Consider the following 25,105-nt stretch of genomic DNA (forward strand, 5'->3'; position numbering starts at 1 on the left):
GCAAGCGCTCATTGATGGACACGCTCTCTGTTCTTCGCTGGCAGAAACAGCAACTTTATTGCTTTTTAATGAGTTCTATGTTCTTTTTTTGCATCTAGCTCTCTGTTTCGCTCTGTGTATGAACATGTACAAGTCAAAGGAGTATTTGATGCACAATAGATTGATTTTATCTTTTCTTTAACTTAATAATATATACAATACTTACAATTTTTTCTCAGCTTCACTTCTGTTTTTATGGTTTGAAGAGACTCTTTTACTTACCATTTAGCAAAAATAATACTAATGTTATATTCCTATTTGTTTCCACTGCATCGAATTCGTGTATTCGTTGAACTCTTCCCGGTATTCGTACCTGTTCTGCTATCAATCTGTTTGTCTTTCTGTAAGAACTCATTATTTCTAGGACTCTACATAATATTACGCATTTTATTGTATCTATCAGATGATCATATCATATTTTCAGAATATAAAATTGGGAAATCTTGGTAGAACAACAGATACTTGAAAATGTTTTTCTTTGACAGTTATCGATCTAACCAATTAAAATTTATAGGCCAAAACAATCAAAAATGCTACTGTAGAAAGCTACATTTCGATATATTGATATACTACTACATTCAATAATATACCATAGAGTACTTAATATACCATATTATCAATCAAAGCAATGTTCATAAGACGACGGATATCTGAAAATGATTTTCTATTTCTAGATGCCCAGCTTGGCAGTTATTGATTCAATTTATAGGCCAAGCCAACTGAAAATGCTACTGAATAAATATACCGAAAGCTGTATTTTGTATATTATTCAATAACTTCTAAGATATTTACCAGATCCTACGTAAATTTTAATAAAATGTTTATGAAATATCAAAAACACAGAGAAGAAAAAACATATAGTACGGTACAATTTCAATAGTTGGAGAGTATATGTGTTCGGCATATTTTGTCCTATATGAAATGTTTTGATTTTAAGATCAATGGATAACGTGTTGTAGACGAGTACATTTTCCGCATATAAGAAACTTTATTTCACATTTGTTTTATTTTCATTGAAAATGGGCAGCGGGTACAACAATACAGTACAACAATCAATAAATTAGATTAAAACTTTAAATTAATTGGTCACATTTATAATTTTCGGTTTCTAACATATTTGAAGAAAAACGAAATCACTTTTAAATTTGTGATGTTTTGTTCTCTTTATTTCTTTATGTCTTGAATATTCACATATTTAAATATTCTGAAGCAAATGTCATTCATAAAAATAGAACCTATAGTCTCAAAAGAAGTGAAGACGAATATTAGCAACAGTAAAATATATTCGTACTCACCTTTGTACTTATTTAAATATCGAGTTTATACGTTTTTCCCACTAGCATTTCATTAAGTAACAAACGTTTTCTCGTTTATTTATGTTTTGGCCATTTTCTATGGTCATGGCTTATGGAAACCATGATCAATCAACTATCATTATAATTGCCTTATGTGAAGGCATTGCGAGTGTACTCGTCTGCAGAATTATTGCAGTCAGTGTTGGGATATGCTCAAATGTTTACTTTTACTCATTTGCATGCTGCGGGTCATTAAACCTGGCGTAAGTCTCGCATCGAGTTGACCTGACCAAAAGGCACACATTTGAATAGTGTACACACACATACGTTGGGAGTATATTTTTTCATATTAATTAACCCAAAAAACCGGTATGTTATATATATGTAACCTTTATGCTAAACGCGTTGGCCTCATCGACAGCAGCAACAACAACAGAAGCAGCAGCAGCAACATCAGCTGTGGCGGTGGCAGTGGCGGCAACAACGGCTGAAACAGCTACTGTCTGTCGGCTGTGGTTATTATTAATTTACCAATAAATTTCATCTGCGTATATGTAATATTTCACAATTTTACCTTAATGACCGCAACGTTATTCATGCACTGATTTCCGCTGCAGGTGTCATGAGAGCGGAGAAAGAAGAGCTTCATCTCTCACTCCAGCTCCCGCTCCCATTTCCCACTTCTGTTCGAGTGGCAACCAGTTGCGCGTATTAGCAAAAAGGCCAATCCAAGGCCCCACATTGAAATTACAAATGACGAGAAATTTGTCATCTTTATTATTGCAAACAACGCGCGCAAGCCGACGACAAACAACGACAATGCTGCCCCTGGACAATTGGCGGGTGCGTGCCACAGTCGCAGTTGCACTCACTGTCGATGCCGCAGCCGCAGCCGAAGCCGTAGCCAGAGAGCCAAAGCCAAAAGCCAGAGTCAGTAGTGGACCCCGATCCATGGGGCCATGCCTTGCCAGGCCATAGACACACACATAAATGCCTCCGCGACTGTGGTTGCTGCTGTGGCTGCTGCCTGTTGACAACTTGCCACACATCTTTGGCTAAGCCAGTGGCCAGTGGATAGTGGATAGTGGCCAGGGACAGGCCACTTGGTTGCCATTGTGCGCTCAATTGATTTTTCATTTAAATGAAAATGCACAACGGATTTGGTCGCAGCCTCGCTTCTGTTGGCTTAATGAGCGCTCGTCGTTGCCGTTTATTGTTCAGGTTAAGCTACGAGTAAATATGTTTCGTCCCCACCTCTGCCCCCGCCCATCAATCGTGGTGCGTATATATAGGTTGCATGACAGCCATGAGAGTATGGTACAAAAAGTTGATTTTTATTTTTATTTTCAGCAAAAAATAGACGTATGCATCGCATGGTATGTTGTATATATAGTATAGTAATACACTTTGTTTTGTTCTCTTTATCTGTTTTTTTTTACTCTTGATGCTTGCATTTAAATTGTCTATCTCTGTCTGTGGATTCTTTAAATCTACGTGGCAGTTGCGGATCTTTCAGTGCTGCAGTTTCAATTTATCGATTCTCTGATCTGGGATTACAGTAAAAATCAATTAAGATCGAGAGAGATACACAACAATCGTTAAAATACTTTAGAATTATATTAAAAACTCACCAGAGTGCAATAAATACGAAGATCTTCAAGTATGATGATCAAGAGAGACACTAAAGCTGTTAACTTGGCAAAAAAACACCGATTAAAGTCAATACTTAAACATGAATTGTTTTTGCAATTTTCAAATTAGAAAGGAGGAGTAATCAAATGTTCTGGTTCTTAAAGGAAGTGAATTGAATGTGAAGAAATTTTCAACTGTTGAACAGCAACTGCCATCTGCATATGGTACAAATGTATTCGATAGTTTTAAGTAATTCTATGAGCATTTAATATAGTTTATAGTAGTATAGATTATTGTCATTTATAAATATTGCTTGGCTGCAGCTGCCTCTTGTGCCTGTCTTTCAATTTGTTTTCTGTTTTTTCTTTTGTTCGTTTTAGTTGTATACAATTTTCTACTTAACATCCAATATATATAGTATAAAAATTTGAGCTAAAATTAGTTAAATCGCATTACTGGCTAATCGATCGATATGTAAAACGTATCTAGTTTAGTATGTACACACAAGTTGCTAGCACCAATACAAATAAATATGCTATGCTTCTACTTATATGGTAGTTATACAATCCATATCGAAATCAATTTATATTTTTTTTTATTGATGTAGATGTAGTAATTTGTGATTTTTTATACTCGTAGTACCGCTTGTTAACTTGGCTTCTTGAAGGCAACGTCTGTGAAGATTCGAAAAGATTTTTACAAACTCTTTTCGTTTCGATTATCAGCTAAAGTTCACTATATCTAGTCTGGACTTTAAGCCCATTATAGTGCTAAATTGAGCTACTTATGCATTAGGTCATAAAAACTGAACGATACAACAGCGATATAATGGATGTATGAAACAGAGTGTTTTATAAATAATAAGGAAACGACGTTCCCTTTGTCTCCTGTGTACTGGAATGTGTTGAGAAATGTGTGTGAGTATATTTTCCTATGGCCTCTGGTGGCACTCAATGTCGTCGCATGTGGAGCGATAGATGATCGGAGCGACTGAAGCTCCGGGTGCACAGCTGACAGCGGAAAGGCTTCACTCCGGTGTGCTTTCTGTAGTGGCGGGTCAGCTCGTCGGAGCGGGCAAAGCGCCAGATGCAGCCCTCCCAGGTGCACACATACGGTTTCTCACCTGCGGAGAGGAAAGGAGAGAGGAAGAGATGGGGAAGGCAAGGAATTGAATCCATTCTATGGCCACTAGACATTAGACTCACCTGTGTGTGTGCGCTTGTGCGCCTTGAGATGCGAACTCTTGGTGTAGACCTTGTCGCAGCCCTCGGTATCGCATTTGTGTACCTTGCGGTTCTTGGAGAGATCATTGTAGCCGCCATTGGATGCAGTGTCGCGGCTGAACGCGGAGGCGCCTCCGCCACCGCTGCCGCCAAAGTTGATGCCACTAAAGCTGCTGCTGTCTTTTCGCGTGGCGCCGCCGCCGCTGCTGCTGCTGCCACCAAGTGCCATGCCACCAAAGGCGGGATTAAGTGCCGCATGCGGTGAGCCAGCACCCGCATAGCTCTTCCAGCTTGGCGAACAAACAGCTCCCGCTCCCGCCCCCGCAGTTGCCCCTGTAAGGGACGCCTTTTGGCTGGTGCTGCTGCCGTTGCTGTTGCCGCTGCTGCTCAGCGAGTTGCATTTGCGCTGCGTCTGGGCCTCGGTGAACTTGTAGGGATTCTTGAAGAGACTCAACAAACTGAACTTGCGATCATAGTCCTGCATTAGAGCGCTGCTGTTGGCGCTGCTGCTGAGGCTGCTGTTGTTGGTGGCGCTGTGGTTGCTGCTGCTGCTGGTGCCGTTGTTGTAGCTGCAGCTGTTGTTGTTGTCTTCCTGCTTGCTGATCCGTCGATAAGTGAAGAAGAATGGCGATGCTGCAAAGAATGGCGAAAATGGCAACTTGGAGACGCCGGAAGCGTACAGCTGTTGTTGCTGCTGCTGCTGCTGTTGCTGCTGATGGTGCTGCTGCTGCTGCTGGTGTTGTCGACCAAAGGCCCCCAGCGTTGAGCCACCACCTGTTGCATAACTGGAGGCGGAGGATGAGCATGCCCCCGAATGCTTCCCATTACTATAGTTACTCTTGTTGCTGGCGGATGCTTTGGTGGCGGATTTGTTATAGTTGCTGCTGTGATTGTTGCTGTTGCTGCCGCTGGCATGCGAAGTGCTCGCTGCAATTGTAAAGGCAATTGAAAGTCAGTTAAACAAAATGGCCAACTGTTGAGTTTTTATAGTCGGCAAAAGCTTAATGAGACTCGTTAAGTGCACCAGCTATTGGCATAAAAATCAGCTTAGCTTTAGCTTAACCAAAGATCGGCAGCTATTCCCCCTTCCCCCTTCCCCATTCCTGATCGCTAGTCGACTCGACTCAACTGCCTCGAACACTTTGCCTTGTCAGTTAACAGTTGTACACAATTTCCTAATTTTGTTCGAGATGGAGCCCGAGCTTGAGCTTCGAGCCTGAGCCTCAGCCTGAGAGTGAGCTAGGCGGACCGAGCGAGTCATTGCATCAAAAACGTTTGCATGTCGCGTATTTTATGGGCCCGGGACAGAGTCGGACAGTTGCTGGCGACAGACGGATATCAAATCCGTGCAGTCGTGATCCATTTAACCTGTACTTGAGCGGCGCCGTTTGCCAACTGCCAACTGCCGAATGCTGACTGCTGACTGCCGAGTGCCGAATACCGAATGCTGACTGCTGCTGCAGCCAACAAACTTACGAGATACACACACTATTACACACAGACTTTGCAGAGGGACAAGTGTGTCGATTTTGGCGCCCGCGACATCAATTGCCAACAGCATCAACATCAACATCATCGGCAGCAGCTGCTGCTGCTGGCTTCAGTTGATGCCTGTCTGACGGCTGCCAATTTCCTCTAATATTTCTCTTGGCCCCTCGATTCACATAAACTTCTAGTTGGTCTCCCGGCATTTTTCATTTCTTTGAAGCCGCTTCACTTGAAGGGTTCTCTCTGCTCTGCTCCATATGAATGTTTCGACTGCGCCACCAGGTACTTGACTCAACTCAACTCTATCGTCAATTGCGACTGGTTTTCCCAGTAATGAAGTGCAGTGAATGAATTTCCGACTTAGCTACGAACGATAAATGAATGCTGATTAAATGTGTTTTTGTTAGACTAGGGCGTTTGCTAGATCAAAAATGTTAATATAAGCTAATTTATTAACTCTGTTTGCGGATGAGAAAATTCAGGTTCTTAATATAATTATTGCTAAGCTCAAGAGAATGATAATGGCTCAGGTACAATATCATAATATGATAGCTTAATATTATTAACCAAGTCCAGATTTCCGCCTAAGTGTATCACTTTCAATGTAGCTTCTTCACTTTATCCACTTCGTTACAGTGAGTTTTATATCGCATTTGCACTAAGCGGAACTGCTTGAATGATTCTATGATGCAAGTGTTTACACCAAACTGGCATCATTAGACAGATGGATCGGCAATTTTCCTGAGTGTTATTAGCGATATACATACTGAATTCGAATTAACGCATAGTTAAATAATATTCTAGGGTAAGCTTCGCTCAATTTTCTAAACAAGGTCGTTCAATTTTGTTCCTCTTTCCTTGACGTTTCTCAGTCGCAAAATTTATATCCGCTCTATTCTATTTTAAGGATGCTATTGTTTTTTATTGTTTTTTACTCAGTTTTAAAAATGTGTTTGTATTTTTCCTTCAAATGTAACATATAAGGCATAAGTCTAAGTTACAAAATCCAACATCAACACCAAGAACATAAAACATACGTTACGGCTCCTAACCATTCATAGAACTAGACGATAATTCAAGATAGTGAACCAACTGCAAATCGAACAATTAATGATAAAGAGAACAATGTAAATAGAAAGAACTATAGATCAAAACTGAACCCAAACGAACTAAAGAACAAAATTGAACAGCTGAACCAAAAAGTTGATGATGGTTTATTTATTCAATTCTTTTACTTCTTCGATTAGACAATTATACCCACTACCCATGGGGTAGAAGAGTACTATAACTTTGAGCCTGCAGGAAATGTAAGTAACAGGCAGAAGAAGGCATCTCCGAAACTGTAAAGTCGATATACCCATATTTTGATTGTAGTACTATATTAATATACCAAATATAGCATTATGTATGTTTTGGTATTTTTGTGTTATATTTTAAGAATAATACCGCACTGTTTTGCTTTGTGTCAAAATGTGTAGCTTTCTTACTTGTTTTTGTTCGTTTATGAGCGACGCAAAACGAATCATTTTTATATGAATAAAGTTCAAAGGGAGATTAAAAACAACCATTGATTTGTTAAATATTAATTCGAGGTACAATATATTAGATCAAATTCACTTATATTAGATTATCTTCACTTGCATATTCCAATGGAAGTTTAAAATACTATAATAAATAACATTTGAATAAATTTGTACTTATTTGTTGCTAAAATTCCCCTTCTATGTATGTGGCTTCTGCAAGTGCTTTCAATTTTCACTTGTTTTGGTCTCTTCTCGTTTGGTTGCCTGTCGCCGTTGGTGTTGTTGTGGCTGTTGTTGTTGGTGTGGTTGCTGCCCAAACTGTATGAGTGACCCATGCTTAAGTGCTTTGTGTCTAGAGCTCCCCGTGCAACAACATGACCGAGGGCCACAGACTGAGTTGCTCTTTACTGGCAAACTGGCATTGGGCAACCGGCAACCAGGCAACTGGCAACCGCAGCAGCAACCGCAACCGCAACCTGACTGACCGTTAACACGGGGTCTGTGAAATGGCCGCCCGGTCGCTTGTTTTAGCCTCAAGTGCTTCAAGTGCGTTAAAGTTTTAGACTGTCTACACATGTGCTCAGAGCTCAGAGACTCCGGGAACTGAGGCCTGGGAGTTGCTGTTGTTGTTGCTCTTGCTGTTGCTGTTACTGATGCATTTGTAATTTTCAGGCCAGCATTTGGTTTAACAGCGCCCAAGGTAGCAGTCTCCCTCGCGAGTGTGTGTGTGTGCGAGTGTGTGTGTGTGTGTGCCCCGTCTCTCGTGTTATTAAAATTGATGGCTTTTAATTGAACTGGCCATCAACGTCAGCCCACAGTGCCGTTTTGCCATTTGGCCATTTCGCTCCAAGTGTATGAGTGTGTGTGTGTCTTTCTGTTTTTGTTGCCCCATTTGCAATTGCGTTGCTTAGAAGGGACCATTCATTTGGCTTTGCTTGGGCTCATGGATGCGAGCGAGTGAGAGTACAACTGCAATGCATATGCTAATGCGCATTACGTGGCCAGCAAAGCAATTGTATGTAAGAGCGGTAGTCGCCAGTCAACAACTGGCATCAGGCAGCGGACAGGGGACAACGGACAACGGGCGACTGACTGTCATATATTTTGTGCCAAAAAAAATGTCCATTCTCCGTTTCTCAGTGGGCATATAATCACCGCTTTTACCGAAATGCACACGCTGACTTCCATATTTCTGCCAATTTAGTGGCCCGAGTGGCAGCCGCAGCAGCGAGTTGAGCCTGAGACTCAACTGAGCTGAGCTGTGAGGCGACCCAGAGATTTGAAATCACACTTGTGCCTATTGCCAAAGTGGTGCAATAAAAAAAGTGAATGTTGCCCCGAGTGGCACACACACACACACACTGACAGAGAGACAGACACACACACACACATAGAGTCAGGTAATGTTGACTGCAACCTGCATGCGGCTAGCTCCTTTGGCTCGTCTTCAAAATGGTCGTCTTGGCCATAAACTGCTCATTTGACTTTGGCTGTTAGCTTCGGGCTGCAACAGGCTGCAAGCGGCAGCTCTGGCTGTAAGATGCTAGCTGCAAGCTGTTGCTGTTGCATTGCGTTGCATTGCGTTGAACGTGCCGCCCGAACAGACAGCGATAATTATGATGAGGCTGCCGTCCAAAGCCGCAGCCACAGCCACAACCACAAGCACAGCCAAAGCCAAACCGAGCAGAGCAGCGACTAGAGAGACTGAATGCAACCGGGTTGCCATCGCCCAGCGTGGAACTGAGCGATGCAATGCGGATCTCGCACCAAATGCGACTTGTTGGCAAAACCAAACAATAAATTACAAAAACAGTTGATAGGGTTTAATGTGCACTTGGTGTGCCGATTGGTTATAATTGACAGTTCGCTTGGCTGCCTGGCTAGCAACCTGGCTAGCTCGCTAGCTGGCTGGCTGGCTGGCTGGTTGACTGTCTAACGTCGCGACGTGCTTCGCTGCACCGCAAAGCTAGCAGCGAACGACTCGTCGTTATGTTTGTTACGTTTCTTGGCAGTTAATTGCCAGGCGCGCGCACATTGATTTACTAGTAGATTTTTATATAAAACTGTCGTATTTAAGTTATAATTATGAAACAACATGGCGTATGAGCAATGCGAATTCACTCACTCACACACACACACACACACGCAGACACCGCAAAACTTTCGGCCACATCTAAACGCTTGCACATCTGAATTTATGGCATTGTGCATACGCCGTGGGGGCAGCTAACAGCACTTGTGGCCGCAAGTTTAACTATCACCACATACACAAATAAAACAGCACAGCAACAACAACAACAACAACAGCACACATACAAATGCCTATATATTTCTTTTTGCCATTTTTCACACTCTGCGGGCGTCTTTTGAACCTTGAAAAAAAACAGTTTCCCACACTTGCGATAGGAGTCAAATGTTTCGATTTTCCTTTTAGCTCTTGCCTTTGCCTTTTGCTATCTGTCTTAACTGAATCAAGCTCACACAAGCTCCTAACTCTTAACTGCAGACTCCTAACTCTAACTCTAACGCTTTGCGGCTGCCTCTGCCTTCGACTAGCTTGGCTGGCTAATCCAGCGCCTGATTCCCAGCCAGCCCAAAATGGTAACAGACGTAGACTTTGTGGCAGCAAAAAACTAATGAGCAACAACAACAACATTGGCAGCGCAGTCGCTACAATAGCTGCTGCAGCAACACTGCCGAATGCAAACTGCACCTGCCAAACGGCCAAACAGACTCACAAAAACAACAATCATTTAAGAATTAAACGCTGCTGCGAGCAACGAATTTTGCACACTCTTCAATCAAATAGTTTTCATTGCAATCTTAGCATAGTTAAAAATCAAACTAATTACTTATGAAAAATTAAATTAATTCAAATTAAGCTCATTTGCAAAAATTGTCAGCTTTTTTTCTGTCGAAAGTTTCTCGATCATGTAAATATCTGAAAAAACGAAACTATCGATGACAATCACAACTTAAAGCTGATAAAAATCAAATAGTTTTGATTGCAACTTTAAAACTGTTGAACATTAAGCTAATAACTAATAAACATTAAAATTCTTACCTTGTTTTATGTGAATTAAGCTAAATTGCGCAACAGTTTTTCTTTTTTTCCGAGTAAAGATTATCGAGCATGTAAATTACTAAAAATCTATATCAATCACAGCTTAAAGCTTATTAGTAGTTGAAGACTTCCATGAATTTCCATGAATAACTTAAATATTTTACTAATCGAAAATCCAGCAAACCCTATAAATCATCATTTTAACTTTTTTACTCAGGACTATTTTGAATCAACCTGAATATTTACAATTTGATTGGCAAACATTTGTGAGTAAGTTATAGTACCCACACGAATTTCAAAAGTTTGTGCTTTGATATAAGTAAATTTGTAAATTAAATAAGTTTTCGAATAAAGAACAACTTGTTTGCTGTTGCTATCAAAGTTCTCTTCATTCAAAATCTCCATGCAGCGCAGTGTTACAAGCTGGTTAACTTTGTGGATAATACTTAAACGAAGCGTATAACAGCCACTGCCCACAGCATCGTCCCCATCATCCTCCACTTTGCCTTCGCCGTCGTCTTTGCCTTCGACTCCGACTCCGACTCCGACTTCGACTTAAACATTGTTGGCGCTTCGTTAGCGGTTGCCGTTTTATTTCTGTTTGTATTTGTATTTCTATTTGTATTTCGATTTGTATTTCTTTTTCCTTTTTTTCTCTCTCTATCTCTCTCTCTCTCTGTTAGCTCGATTTGTTTTTTACGAGCAAATTGTGCAAATATCTTAAAGCTTAGCAAAACTGACAACTAGATAAATTTAAATGAATTTCTGCGCTCATAAGCTGACAGCAAAATGGGGCTGGTTGGCAGGCGGCGGCTCAGTTAGCCACGTTAGTTAACTGCCTTGTTGGCCAGGGCGCATTCTGTGCAAGAAAAACATTTAATTGTTTGCTACCAATTATGTATTTGTCAAGTTAATTGGTATGTCAACGCAACTTGTTTTTTAGTTGGCCTACTGCCTACTGTCTGGAGTCCGTGCCCGATGCCCGATGCCTGAAGCGCGATGTCCATTGTCCGTTGTTCGATGCCTGGTGGTGCCATCAAACGACCACCGCCAAAGCCAAAGCCACAACAACAACAGCCAGCAACAAGGAATTGCCTTAGCCAAAACCAGCAAAACGCCAGACGCATTGTCAATAAGCAGCAGCTACCAAGATGACGCTGAAGCTGTCGCTGACAATGACGACGACGACAACGATGACGATGACGATGAGATACAAACGCAATGCCAATCATGCAGCCATTTTACACCTGGTCTAGGCCTACCCAAAAAAAAAAAAAAAATAGAAGTAAGCTCATGCCACAAACGGCGGCAGCTGCCGTGAAGGTGTGAAAAGCAATGCGAGGCAGGCCAAGATTGCGACTGCGACTTCAGCTGGAACTGCAACTGCAACTGGAACTGGACCCGTTTTTCTGTCGCCGTTGATTGTCAGCGCGTGTTGCACTGCCGCAGCACTCAACCTATTGATGCACCAGCAACGCGGCCAGCAATCCGCAGCAGCATTGATGGATGGGCAACTGGTCACATAGATGGCAGAAGTAAAGTCCAAGGGGGAAAAACACCTCCTCTCCTCCTCTTTGGACTGCGGTCTTGGCTTATCGTGCGATCTGAGCGGTTAACAAATGCTTTACGCTAATGACAATTTTGTTATACATTTTATGCATGCAACAACAGGCGGCAAGCAGGCAGCGGACATGCCGACATACATGGCGTATACGCAACGCTGATTGACGATAGGCGATGGCGATGCGATGCGTGCAGCGATAAGACGTCGACCAGCAATCGATAAATAAATTTATGCACACCCGAAAGTGGCATAAAATGTGCTATTTGATTTAATGCCCAAGTGTGTAAGTGTATGAGTGTGTGTATGTGTCTCTCTATGTATGTATGTATGCATGTGTTTTCGCAATGATAATCGATTTATGGTGTGTGAAGTTTGTTTCTGTTTTTTTGTGTACGATTTCACGAGTATGTGTGTGTTTTTTTTTTTGTGTCATTGCTAATTGTGTACAAATATGGACAAAAGCGTGGACACGAAGCAGAAGGCTTTCCAAATGGTCAAGCAGCATCCATTCCAGCAACTAGCCGAAGACAGAGCAGTTAGTCAGCATCGGGCACAGCTTCAGCTTCGGCTTCGGCTGAGCGGAAAGTTGCCCAACAGGCGTTTTAAAATGCCTTGAGAGAAATAATTTATGCATTTCTTTGTCTGCAGCAGATAAACGATGCGATGGTCACTTAAAGTGGTTTCTACATCTGTCTCTCTCTCTCTCTTTTCCACTCTGCTCCTCCATCTCTCTGAGTCTCTAAGTTAAATGCATGTTTTGTGGCGAACAGAATTCTCGTTCGTTTTGCCATTTTAAGCGCGTATGAGCTTAGTGCTAGGTGTATTGATTAATTGATCGCATTTGCCATTAATTAGATTAATGAAACGCACAGAACACAGGACCACGGATTTAACTGTCAAGCGACAACTCTTGTAATATTTATATGAAATTCTATCTTTATTACTGCACTTTTGTATGCTACAGCTGCCAAGATCAGAAGAAAGCTGTTATCAATAGGCAGTGTTGTCGATTATATGAATTACTAAGTGGCTTTGATTATAAGTCTGGTCTGCAGGTTAAGACTAAGGTTGACGTGTAACTCTTGTCATAATTGATTATACTATTGTGGGGTTGCCCATTCATTTATCGAGTGTAGCCTTCTATAAAGCACGACTAATTTCGTTGATAGATTACAACTATTATCGATAAACGTATTGTTAAAGGACAAATTAAAGTAACTGCTTGTGGATTTTGAAAACTGTTCCCAGATGCAAAACAATTTAAATTAATTAATAATTGGATTGACGTTTTAAAATTACTGATTTATATTTTATATTTCAATTGCACGCTTAAACACATTCAAAAATAAAAACAAGTAAGAAAGCTAAAGTCAAGTGTCTTCGACAGTGAGATACGCATTTTGAATTATAGCGGTGTTGATCTTAAAATACACCAAGTTAATATAAAAATATTAAAAAATACCAATGGCTATAATTGCTATATTATTACTTATAGTACTACATTCAAAATATATCACAGAGTATACTTTACCAGATTGTCTGCTAAAGCAACAAAAACCCGAAGTATGGCAAGTAAATATTTTTCTCCAAACTAAAGAATCTCTTAAATGACCTACATTTTTTATCTAATCAAGAATATATATATTCATACTTTATAGAGACGCCGATACCTCTTTCTGCCTATTACATACATTTCCTTTCCGCACAATAGTATAATACCCTTCTACCCTATAGGTAGCGGGAATAAAAAGCTGTCTATCGATTTTAGAAATTGTTGGCTGATAAAAAACAATTAATTTAAATTGACAAGACGCTTGGATTGTTATTTTAATACTAATTAATAAATTAATATTTTATTTACAATTATATTTCCGATCTCGCAACACTTCCGCCACATTCAAAAATTAAAATCAAGGCGTAAGCGAATAATAAAGTGTGACCAATGAGTCTTAAAAAATATTAAATATTCTTGTTTGTCGAAGTGGAGTATTCAATATTATAATCTATTCAAACGTATATATTCATTCTTATTAACTTTATCATTCTTGTGTTTGCCACTATTAATCTTTAAATATTTTACGATCCGCTACAAAAAACTTTATGAATGCTTTTTAAATTGCTACATCCTTTTGCCATAAAACTTTTGCAAACTTTTAAAAGCGAATTTGTTAAGCAAGAAAACGTGTGTCTCTAATATGCGTTGGTATCTTATGACGTTTGAAGCTGCAACTGGAGATGAAACAGCAATTGGAGTTGGAACTACAGCTTGAATCTGAAGCTGGAGCTTAAGTTGAGGCTGCGGCTGAGACTGGGGTTCGACATGGAGCTGGAAGCTGGAGGTTTAAAGTTTGGCGAGCGGTAATTGCTGCGTGTTAATTCAAACAAATGTCGGGAATTGTGCATTTAATGTGAAGATGAAGAAACATTGCGCATTGCTTAGCCCCGACTGCGAGTGCCAGACTGCGGATAGATAGAGCGCCAGACCGCTGACTGGGATAGCCATGGATGGAGTCGAATGGGTATTTGTACCAGGTGCTAGAGCTGGTGCTGTTGCTGTTGCTGTTGCTGTGGTTGTTGCTAGTGCCAGGCCCAAACGAGCTAGCGAGTTAGGTGGAGCGAGTGAAATAAATGATCCCAGCTTCATGTTTAATTTATTTGAAAGTTAACACACATATAACAACTACAGCACAACACAACACAACACGGCACAGCACAAGACGAACAGCGAGTCGAGAGACGCGCTGCCGGTGACTGTAAAACAGTAAAAACAAAATACATCGCGGAGATGCAACATGCAGAAGGGGGCAAGTGGTGTTGATCGGGGCACGGAGATGGAGATGGAGACGCAGATGGAGATCGGGGATCTACCGGCGAACGGGCATTAATGCGTCGTAATCACACTAAGCAGACATTAAATGCGTTTTCGCTGTTTGAGCACCAGCCCCGAACTCCGAAGTCGGGACAGAGTCATAGAAAAAAGCCATAGACAGGCAGCCAGGCGAGGAGCCAACAACAGCAACAACAGCAAAAGCAACAGCAACAGCGCCTAAATGATTGATAAAATAATTGCTTGCACGTGATGCACACTTAGCAAATGAATAAAAAAAAGAGAGAGACACAGAGAGAGAGAAGCAAAAAGAGAAAGGCTTCAACCTCACGCAATCCGCACGAGTCCAGTCCAAGTGTCATCCAAACAACTTTGGCCGAGGCGACCCAGACTTCCAAGCACACTCGTAAACAAATCAAGTGCAAATGACACTAGCTGAAAGCGCAGACTGAGAGCAACAGAAAACAGTTTCCGGAGCAAATACACTTTCTGATGACGAGCTTTTGGCTTTTGGGATTTTTGCCTACATTCCTGCTGCCAAACTATACGAATTTGTAATTCATTTCGCTCTCTGATGCTTTACGACCATTTTGGGGGAATATCACTGAAAGTTTAGTTCGGCAGCAGCCAAAAAAGTACACAAAAAATTTCGGGGGAAGAAAAAACTGTATCAAGTCACAAGGCCCAAAAGCTGAAGTCGGAGCATTGAAAATCTAACGAATTATAACGTGGGAAACAACTGAGGGACGCTGGCAGCACAAATTGCCGCAGTTAACGGTTCCTGTTTCGTCGCAAATTTGGCTAAGGCAGCGGACACACAACAGCAAAAGCAAAAGCAACAGCAACAGAAACAGAAACCGAAAGACAAGCTGAATAGAAGCATCCACAAGCCAGATCCGAGTCAAGCAGCCAGAGCAGCCAGCGAGTCAGACAGACAGTCAGGCAGTCGGGCAGTCAGCATGGCAACGATTACCACGACAAGTGGCCCCCCGCACGCTTTGGAGCTCCAGCTACAGCTCTAGAGTTCCAGCTAGAGTTCCAGCATTCGCCCGCCCACTCGTGCGCCACATTATTTCATGCAAAATCATGCCATGGGAACCACGAGCACAACAACGTCGCTTCTCCCCAAATACAGCAGTCTAGAACTATTACCCAGTCCCACTCTCTGACCATGGCCAGTCTCCGCCTGCTGACTGCAACTAATGCACAATCATCGCAGATTATTTCATTTAATGTCAATACAAAAACAGCAAGCTAGCTGCGGCACAGTTGCTGTCGCTGCTGCTGCCTGCTGCCTGCCGCTTGCTGTGGCAACATCGACATCCACCACATCCACATCGCCATCGACATCGGCATCGACATCGCCAGCGTCATTGCCTCGATTGTGGCTGTGTCTGTAGCTGTGGCTGTGGCTGTGCCAATGTCTGAGGCATCCTGGCGTGCATTGAAAGCTGAAAGTTTGACACTCCAATTCTCAGTGCCGCTGGGCAAACAAATTGAGTGGAAGCAGCAGCAACAACAACAACAACAACAGCAACAGCGCCAGCTTCATAGACAAGGCTAGGTTGGGCGGGAAGTGAAACAGAACAGAACAGCCCGTTAGTGTTTTGCAAACGAGTTTAAACTGCTGTTGACTTTTGAAAAGTATAAGGGCCCCGAACCAGGCACAGCTCTCCACCAAGACTCAGTCGAACAGGCCAACCACATTGCGCATACGCCTCGTTTGACCTTAGTCAATGTTCGATGCTCGATGCTTAATTCTGGGTTGCCTGTTTTTTCCCTATCACAAATTTATATTAACTTCTTTGGGCTGCTTTGATATTATTTATGTTTGGGGGCACCTTAATGGTCGCTTCACTCGCATCAGTCATGCGCCATCCCCACTGAAGTGTGCAATCAATTTGAAGCCAAAGATTTGCATAAACCACAAAAGCGACTCGATCAGACAGCTATAAATGAAGTAATCAACAGAGGCGAACACTGATCGAGTGAAATGCATACAATTTGACAAGGATGGGAAGTAAGACTACAAACTCCGTTGCATTGACCTGGCTTCGATTTGAATACAAATCAACTTCTCTACTCCCATTCACTTTTCATCGTAAAAGTCTTTTGCATCGCACAAAGTAGTGGTAAAACTTCCGAATAGAAAAGACGACTAAATGTTGTTTATGCTTTAGACTTGGAATTGGACACATTTTTATACCCGCTGCCTGTAGGACACTTTTTTTGATCAGCGTTAACAGACGAGACTTCGACGAGATATAGACATGTCTGTTTGTTTGTTTGTCTGTCTGTCCGTCCGTCCGTAGGAACACCTAGATCTCAGTGAATATATGAGATTAAGATATATAGATATATTTGCCCACTTCTGATTACGCATATCTAAAAAACAAGTGTAGTTTCTAAGCTAGAGTCCTACAAATTTGCGACCAAATTCAAATTGTAATAGTTACTTCAGCAATAATCGCATACATATATCAAAAAAAGGTTTTAATTGTTTAGGTTAATAATGTGGTATATAGTATGGTATATTTGAAATGGAGATTATCAATATGGTTGGTTAATAAAGGCTTCAGTATATTTTAGTATATTTACGGTGAATTGCTTAATTTTTTTTATTTCTGCACTTGTTATTGTTCCACGTATATCAAATTTGCTTTAGATATTTTACACGCCCACTTCCGCCCCCAAATATTGAAAAAATCAAATAGTAAGCATAGTTTTGAATTTAAAGTCTTAAGAACCTGCGATCATATATTTAAGAAATCATTTTATATAGCAAAGAAAGTCTACTGCTGTCGGGTCTAATTGCTTAGGTTAACAATATGGTATATTTGGAGTGGTATATCAATATACCAAATATACATTTCAGTATGTTGTAGTATTTTATGGTATATTCAATAAATATACTTTTAGAATAATTGCGTACTGTTTTTCTTTTGTTTAAAAATAAGTAGCGAGTATCTCACAGTCAAACACATCTTTCTTGTGATCTTACATAAAACACGCATTTAATTTTAATCTTAGCAGAATACTCTGCACACAAGAACAGTCCGTTATGTCCTGTATAGTTAGGAGTGAACTTATCGATACAAGCGACAGAAACAAGACACAAATGACAGTCAAACAAGACAAGGCACAAGCTAAAGTCAACAAAGCAAAGCAAAAAAAAAAAATAGAAGCGAACAAAATAAAATAAATAAAGTTAAGTAAATATCTGGCAATCAGTTAAATTAATTTGTTGCCACCAGTTTGTTCAAAATAATCTTAGCAAGTCTCTTAAGCGAAAACAAATGTGTGTGCACCGCCGCCGCTGGCTGCCTTGGGGTCCAGAGTCCGGACTGAGCCCAATCCAGGTGGGTGGCAACGACCAGCAGCAGCGACACATGCCTAACAGTTATCGTCGATGTGTTGTTGTTGTTGGTTTTGTCGTTGCTGTAGTTGCCTGGTTGGCTGGCTGACTGGCTGGCAAGCTGGAGCACTCGGACCGCGGCCCAACCCAAAATTGTTAACCTGTCAAATCAGCGCGCTGCGATCTTTTATTGGCCACAAACGGCGGCAAAACGGCCAAGCGCCAATTGTTAGTCACAGTAACAGCAACAAACAACAACAACAGTAACAAAAACAACAACAACCAGATTTATTTATTTAAGCGTCCAAGTTGTGCACCCATTTGAAATTGTGGCCACAGCCTCGTAAAGACTTAATTAAGACCCAATCTCGACTATCGTTGGGGCAGTCTCAACAGTCTCTCGCTGCCTCCATCTCACTCTCGCTTATTGTCTCCATCTCAGTCTCTGTCTCAGTCTCGAGTTTGAGTCTGAGTCGGAGTTGGAGTCTGACTCTGTTGACCGTTCGCTCCATTCGTTTGGAGCGATAAATTTATGCCGCTAATTTGGCAGCGTTAACTCAATTTGCGACCACAAAATGCACAATTTGTCGCGGTTTTTGATTGCCAGCATTTGGATTGGCCAGCCCCGCAATGGACTCGACTGGACTGCACTGTGTCTACAATAAGTCTCACTACGAATTGGATTTGCAATTGCAATTGATCCCAAGCTACGCCCCAATAAGTTGTGCTTTGTTTTGCGGCTTTGTTTATTGTCTAATTATAGCATTCAGTTTGCTAGTAGGCAGTTAGCTAGCAACATCAGCAACCGCAACGGCAACAACCAAGACATGGGGTAATAGCTAGTGAAGCCAGATCGTCCAGACAAATCGGGCCTCGAGCATCTCCTAGCCTAGGCACCCATGCTGCGAGCGACCAAGACGCTCACGAGTGCATCCAACAACACACAGCCTCATCCACAGCCAGAGTCACAGAGTCTCAGGCAAAGCCGAAACTGAAGCTAAAGTCAGAGCCAGGCCAACAAAATTTCTTTATCAAAGCTCGCAAATCTTCGCTAGCGGCGACTCCACACACACAATTGACTGTCGGCTTCGTTGCAGCTCTATAAAAAACAAAAAAAAAAAAACAGATTTTCCCATAGTTTGCCGCTTCATATTTTAAACTGATAAAAGTGTGAAATGGCTGGAAATGTGGTTCAGCTTATGCATAAAAGCTGCCAGCGTTGCCGCCTTATATGGCTTATACTCGAAGCGAGGCTAACTAAGTAACGGACTGAGCACGCATTCGCTGACTCTCAGGCTCAGAGACTCCACTAACTGGGCTCATAAATCTCAGCAATTAATTTTTAAAGTGTTGTCGCCGCAACTGCAACTGCTGCGACTGTGACTGCAGCCATGTGACAACTGTCAGCAACTACTTGCCACAAAACATTCAAGTTAAGTGAATGAAATTTGCTCAGATTTGTTTAACCACGTTTGCGTAATACTAAACGACTGTTGAGACTTTAATTAAAATTCGCGCAAAACAAGTGTGATACGAAAATGAAACGAATGAGAGCTGAGACTCCAATTAACAAAGTATCTCCTTCATTCATGGCTACCTAAGAAAGTCCTATATGTGTATTCGAGAGGAGATGCAAGTTAGTCATGCAATATATCACGCTTCTCGTTGTTGCTTCCGAATAAATTTGTATGTCTATCTTATATGATTTCCAATTTTGGAGAGTTTTCTCTGGAGAGTACGAATGTTGAAAAATCATACGACAAATTTTAGTTGTAATGGAAACAGCTTCATTGCTATACCAACTACTCATATGGTAGAAAGGTAATTTAACTTTATGTCAACAAGAACTGTATATACGTAAAATGCAGATGGAGCCATCAAGGCCAACAACGGAGGCGATATAACCATGTCCGTCTGTCTACTTGAATGCCTTGATCTCCAAGAATATAAACACTTGTTATTCTCTTGCACTCATATTCAATTTGTTAACATTTTTCGCACACCTACTTCCGTCTAGGCAAAAAAAACAACAATATAGCATTTTATTTGTTCTATGGTATATTTTGGATGTAGATACAAAAGATACGGTACTAGCAAAAAAAGTTTTGAAAAAGTGTAAAGTCTTTATCTGATTGCAACCAAATTTTGAGGTATCGAAAAGACTAAATATGTATATTATGTGTGTACTGTGCAATTCTAGCCAGCTTTTTTATGAAACTATAATTTATTGTCGTTCTATTGTATATATTTAGAACAATTATACTACAATTTTGAGACCAAAATTATATTTTTGTATATTAATTGAAATAAATGGCGGGATCTAAAAGTCTGTCGGTAGTTCTAAGATTTCTGTTTCGTTATTAATAAAAATAAGGTTTCCGATAGCTACCAAAGTGTTTATTTAAATCTTTTTGTGACTAGCATATGCCACCAATTGAATGCTAAGTATAAACAAGTAAGAAAGTTACAGTCGAGTGTGCTCGACTGTGAGATACCCGCTACCCATTTCTAATAAGGGCAAAATATTGCGGTATTATTTTCAAAATATACCAAAAATACTAAACAATACTAAAAATATACCAAATGGTATGTTTGGCATATCGATACAGCACACCATTCAAAATATACCATAGACGGCACAATGTACCAGATTGTCGGCCAAAGCAACTAAGACCCCTAGTAAGTAGGCGTTTTTGCCCAAACAAAAGTATTTCTTTAATAACTTCCACAATTTTTATCTGATCGCAACCAAATTTTCAGGAATCATAACTTCTATAATAATTATAGTATATAATTTATAGTATATATATAAATTTACGCTTGTTATTCGATTTTTTGATTTGCGGGGGCGGAAGTGGGCATGGCAAAAATTTCAAACAAACTTGATCTGCGTGCAAACATAACAAATGCTGTCGAAAAAAAATTATAGCTCTATCTCTTATAGTCTCTGAGATCTAGGTGTTCATACGGACAGACGGACAGACACACAGACGGACATGGCTATATCGTCTCGGCTGTTGACGCTGATCAAGAATATATATACTTTATAGGGTCGGAGATGCCTTCTTCTACCTGTTAAATACATTTCCTGCCGGCATAAAGTTATAATACCCTTCTACCCTATGGGTAGCGGGTAGAAAAATAAATAATAAAGCGACCATTAAGCAAGGTCTTCCAAAGTTTTCTTTATTGCAATTGGCATTTTAAAGTCAAAGTCACCTACATAATACACTCAGTATTCCTTAATTTTTCCTGGTGGATCAGAAATGCTTACATAACTTCGAATCGCGGGTATTATTGTATTTTGAAATAAAATGGAAAATCGTTGCTGCGCAGCTATATAAAAATCCTTGTTCAGAAATTTTTCAAAACTTTATTTGGCATATTCGTATGTTTGATCCTCGTAAAAATGGTGGCAAGTTGAATTGAGATATAGCTTTTTATGGCAAATACAATTGCATTGCATAGCTTCTTTTTGTGGTTTGATCAGTTTGATAAATTCCGTGGCACATTATTTACAAGCACATCACATTCAAATCGTTAGCCGAAATGCGCTCGGTTTTTGTTTTATTGTGTTATTTTCCAATAATTTGCGCACAAATATTTTCACGAACGTGGGAAAAGCTCAACTGTCTTGTAGCTGGTAGTGTCCATGTTATAATGCTTCCCCGGTTCCCAATCCTCGTTCGCCTTGTTTTGCCCCCCTTCTGTGTGTTGAGTCCCTCACCCAAACGCAGATCAGATGCAATTCATGTCAAGCTGAAAATTCAACAGAATTCGAGCACCGGTTGACGGTGTTGCAGTTGCAGTTGCAGTCGCGTCGCTGTTTCGCTTTTGCTGTCGCAGTTGCAGTTGAAGTTGCAGTTACAGTTGTGTTTGCGGTTGCGGTTGCAGACGCAGCTCATTCTCATTCAACCAATTATTTTTATCGATTTTGTTGCAGTCGGCTTCGGCTTTGGCTTTTCATAATCAAATGTGTCGCTGTCGCTGTTGCTGCTGCAACTTCAGTGAGTGGCATCACCAACGCGAACGCAGCAACTTGGGAAACATGAGGTAGGCGCAAATGTGCGACTTGTTCAATTTCGAATAGTTTTCGTTTTCGAATTCGCAGTTACCAAACGGTTGAAAATGCATGCACGAGTGCATGAATGACTGTCGACTGCTGACTGCCAAGCTGCGACTGTTGACTGTCGTCTGTCGACTGCTGGCTACTCTGTGTGAGTGTTGAAAATCCTTTCAATAAATAGCCAAAGACAAGTAGCCGTTAAAACGCATTCAGTCAGACTGCCGTCCGTCCGTCCGTCCGTCTGTCTGTTTGTCTATCTTTCTGCCTATCTGTCTGCTGTTGTTGCTGCCGCAATTGTTGTTGTTGCTGTTGTTGGCTGTTAGCTGCTCAGTCAGTTAGCTGTTGGATTTGATTCATGATGCTGCTGGTTGGCAACTTCGTCTCCCAGTTAGCACCGTGTGGCATGTTTCGTTTCTTGCGTTTTTGATCGCAATTTGACAATATGAACAAACACAACAACAACTGCAAGCTGACACAGCCCGACTAGCAGACAGACAGACAAACAGACTGAGAGACAGACACTTAAACGTACATGCACCCGCTTGTCGTTTAACATTTTTATGATTTTTAACATGCAAACACTGGCAAACAGACTGTAAGTCTTTAGTCTACCCTATACATAGTTTGTGGTCTTCAAGCTTCGTTATTAGTCTTCCAGCAGCGACGAGCACTCGCACTTCTATTGTGCCAAACATTGGTGTTAGCCTGAATTTGACTTTTATGGCTTAATTAAAACGGCGAGCAAATTAATCGGAGAGCCGAAGAATGGAAATTTGCACTTAAATGATTGGCCGAACAGCTCTTATAATTTCTTGGTATTTGATTTAGTAAACAAAAATCGATTATTTTGTGTATCATTTGTATCGAAAAATATAATTCGATTAATCAATATAATTAATCGATTAAACAACAAAATAATTGAGCTTAAACGCGCAAGCAGGTTGAAAAGTTGTCGGCAATCTGAGCTTTTAATCGTTAATGCAGTATTTAATAAATACAAAATACTATATATATTAATAATAAGTAGTTGTTAATCATTGTTGTTGCTAATATTCTCATTTAAAAATATCTAAATTCCTGAATTGCATTACATTAATTCCAATAAATAATCGAACCCCATATAATTAAGTAATTGAAAATTGAAAACTTTTTTTTTACTACCCACTTTACTGATTATTAGTATTTCAATCTTGCACCAGATAGTTGTAATTATCTATAGATGACAGCAGCAATTGTTTCTCATTAAATATATCGCTAATATTGATAAAAAAAATACCTTAAAACTACACCCAAAGAAAATGCAGCCTATAACAACTAAAGCAAAAAAAATAAGAAAAAAGAAGACTATCAGTCTCTCTTTTTGTCTGATGAAGCTGCATTCGGCTCAATCTCAGTTCCGATGATAAACAAAAACAACAAAAATCACCCATGACAAAAACAACAACAACAACAAAAGGGGGCAACAACGGCGACAGCAATAGCAACAACAAAAATAGAACGTGAGAAATATTATTCGATGAAGCGCCAAAGTAAACGCTTCAAATGTTGTTAGTATTTTCTTCATCTTCTTCTTCTTGATTTTCAGTTGTCGTTGTCGTTGTTGCTGACGTTGTTGTTGTTGTTGCTGTTGTTGCTGCTGTTGCTTTTGTTGTTAGCAGCCCATTTTGCGCCTTGTACACGCTACTCGTTTGTGGCAGCAAAAAACCTTTTGAAGGTTGATTGTGAAAGTCACGATTAACGGAGGAGTCACAATCGAAATCGGAGGAGGCGTCGTCTTCAGTCTTCAGTCTGCAGTCTTCAGACTCTTATTTCTCTTCTTTTCATTTTTTTTTTTTTTTTGTTACTATTTCTTATATTATTCATTTGTAATATTTCTTCTTCGTTTTTGCTCGCTTGTTATAGTTTGAATCATTACGAATCTATCCGAAAGGGAGATTTGAATTTGTCGGTTTACTCAAAAGGTGACAAATTTGTTGAATGTGTGCAATGATTATCCATCCAAGTGGCTGTTTTGCAGCACTATGTCACTTGGCTCATTGCGTATCATTAAAACAGCGACTCGTTTGAAATGCACCGACTGCAGCAAGCTTGTGATGAGGGGGAAGAGCGAAAGATGTAGCAGAACACACCTTTCAGCCACCTTCCATCATTTGGCATTGCGAAATTGTCGCCAGCTTGCTGCTGACACACCCGACAGACTGAGCTGAGATGTGAGGCTGGAGACTGGAGACTTGCTTTGGGTGGGGGGCACTGCTTTAACGCTTTTATTATTATTTCTTTTAAATCTCTTGGAGGCAGCTTCTGGCTCACTGACTGTCTGTCTGCCTGTTTGGCTAGCTTGCCACATTCTACACCTCCACAGTGATTGCTCCCACACATGTGCGACGTTCTTGCCGCACATATCAGTTACAAAAACGCAGATCCACACCCCAAAAAACCAACAAAAATAATAAAATACAACGAAAAAAAAAAGAAACTTCCGTAAGCAGTCGACAGTTTAATGACTTTGATGACGCAGCGTGTGCTTTCAATTTACAACTAAAGGCAACTGCAACTGCCACAACTGCTTCAACTGCCATAATGCTCGGATGTTTGGGACTTGCTGCGTTTTGTGGGCGTTACTTAAAGCTGCCTCTAGTTTGGCGTTGCCATTTGATGAGTTTGGGTGTAACAAACGACGTGATAGCAAATGCAAAAACAAAAAAAAAAAACAAACATTTGAAAAGCCAAGAGAAGCGCTTCTATACATGTATAATAAACATTTATGGATATCGTGGGGGCAATTAAACAGCTAAATCAATTAAGAGCTCAAGACTTGAATTTTGTAGCTAGTAAGTATGTATATGTTGCTTTAATAAGATTAACGTTTAAAACTAAATTCAAAAAATCAGTAATTCACTTTAGCAAAAACGACTTTAACTGCTTCCGTTGATCGACACGCCTACATTTCAACCGTGTCTTCTTTGTGTTTCATCGTCAATATATCGATTCTCAATCCTTTTTCGTATCGATAACCAGGGCTGCAAAAC

The 25,105-nt window shown here is 40.6% G+C and overlaps 2 protein-coding genes across 3 annotated transcripts in view; one reads left to right on the forward strand and one right to left on the reverse strand.

Annotated features, from left to right (window-relative positions):
- Positions 1-25,105, forward strand: part of LOC117568053 (protein twist) — a 91,185-nt gene that overhangs the window by 42,402 nt on the left and 23,678 nt on the right. The gene's annotated exons all lie outside the window — the stretch shown is intronic.
- The window catches only part of LOC117568051 (Krueppel-like factor luna), a 39,036-nt gene continuing 16,591 nt past the window's right edge, over positions 2,661-25,105 (reverse strand). Inside the window, exons 4-5 of the mRNA XM_034248397.2 lie at positions 4,172-5,116; positions 2,661-4,089 (exon numbers count right to left, since the gene is read on the reverse strand). Of these exons, the coding sequence (XP_034104288.1) occupies positions 3,917-4,089; positions 4,172-5,116 (1,118 nt within the window). The 3' untranslated portion in view covers positions 2,661-3,916. The remainder of the gene's footprint in view (positions 4,090-4,171; positions 5,117-25,105) is intronic.

This window comes from Drosophila albomicans, chromosome 3, assembly GCF_009650485.2.
Source record: "Drosophila albomicans strain 15112-1751.03 chromosome 3, ASM965048v2, whole genome shotgun sequence".
Taxonomy (NCBI): Eukaryota; Metazoa; Arthropoda; class Insecta; order Diptera; family Drosophilidae; genus Drosophila; species Drosophila albomicans.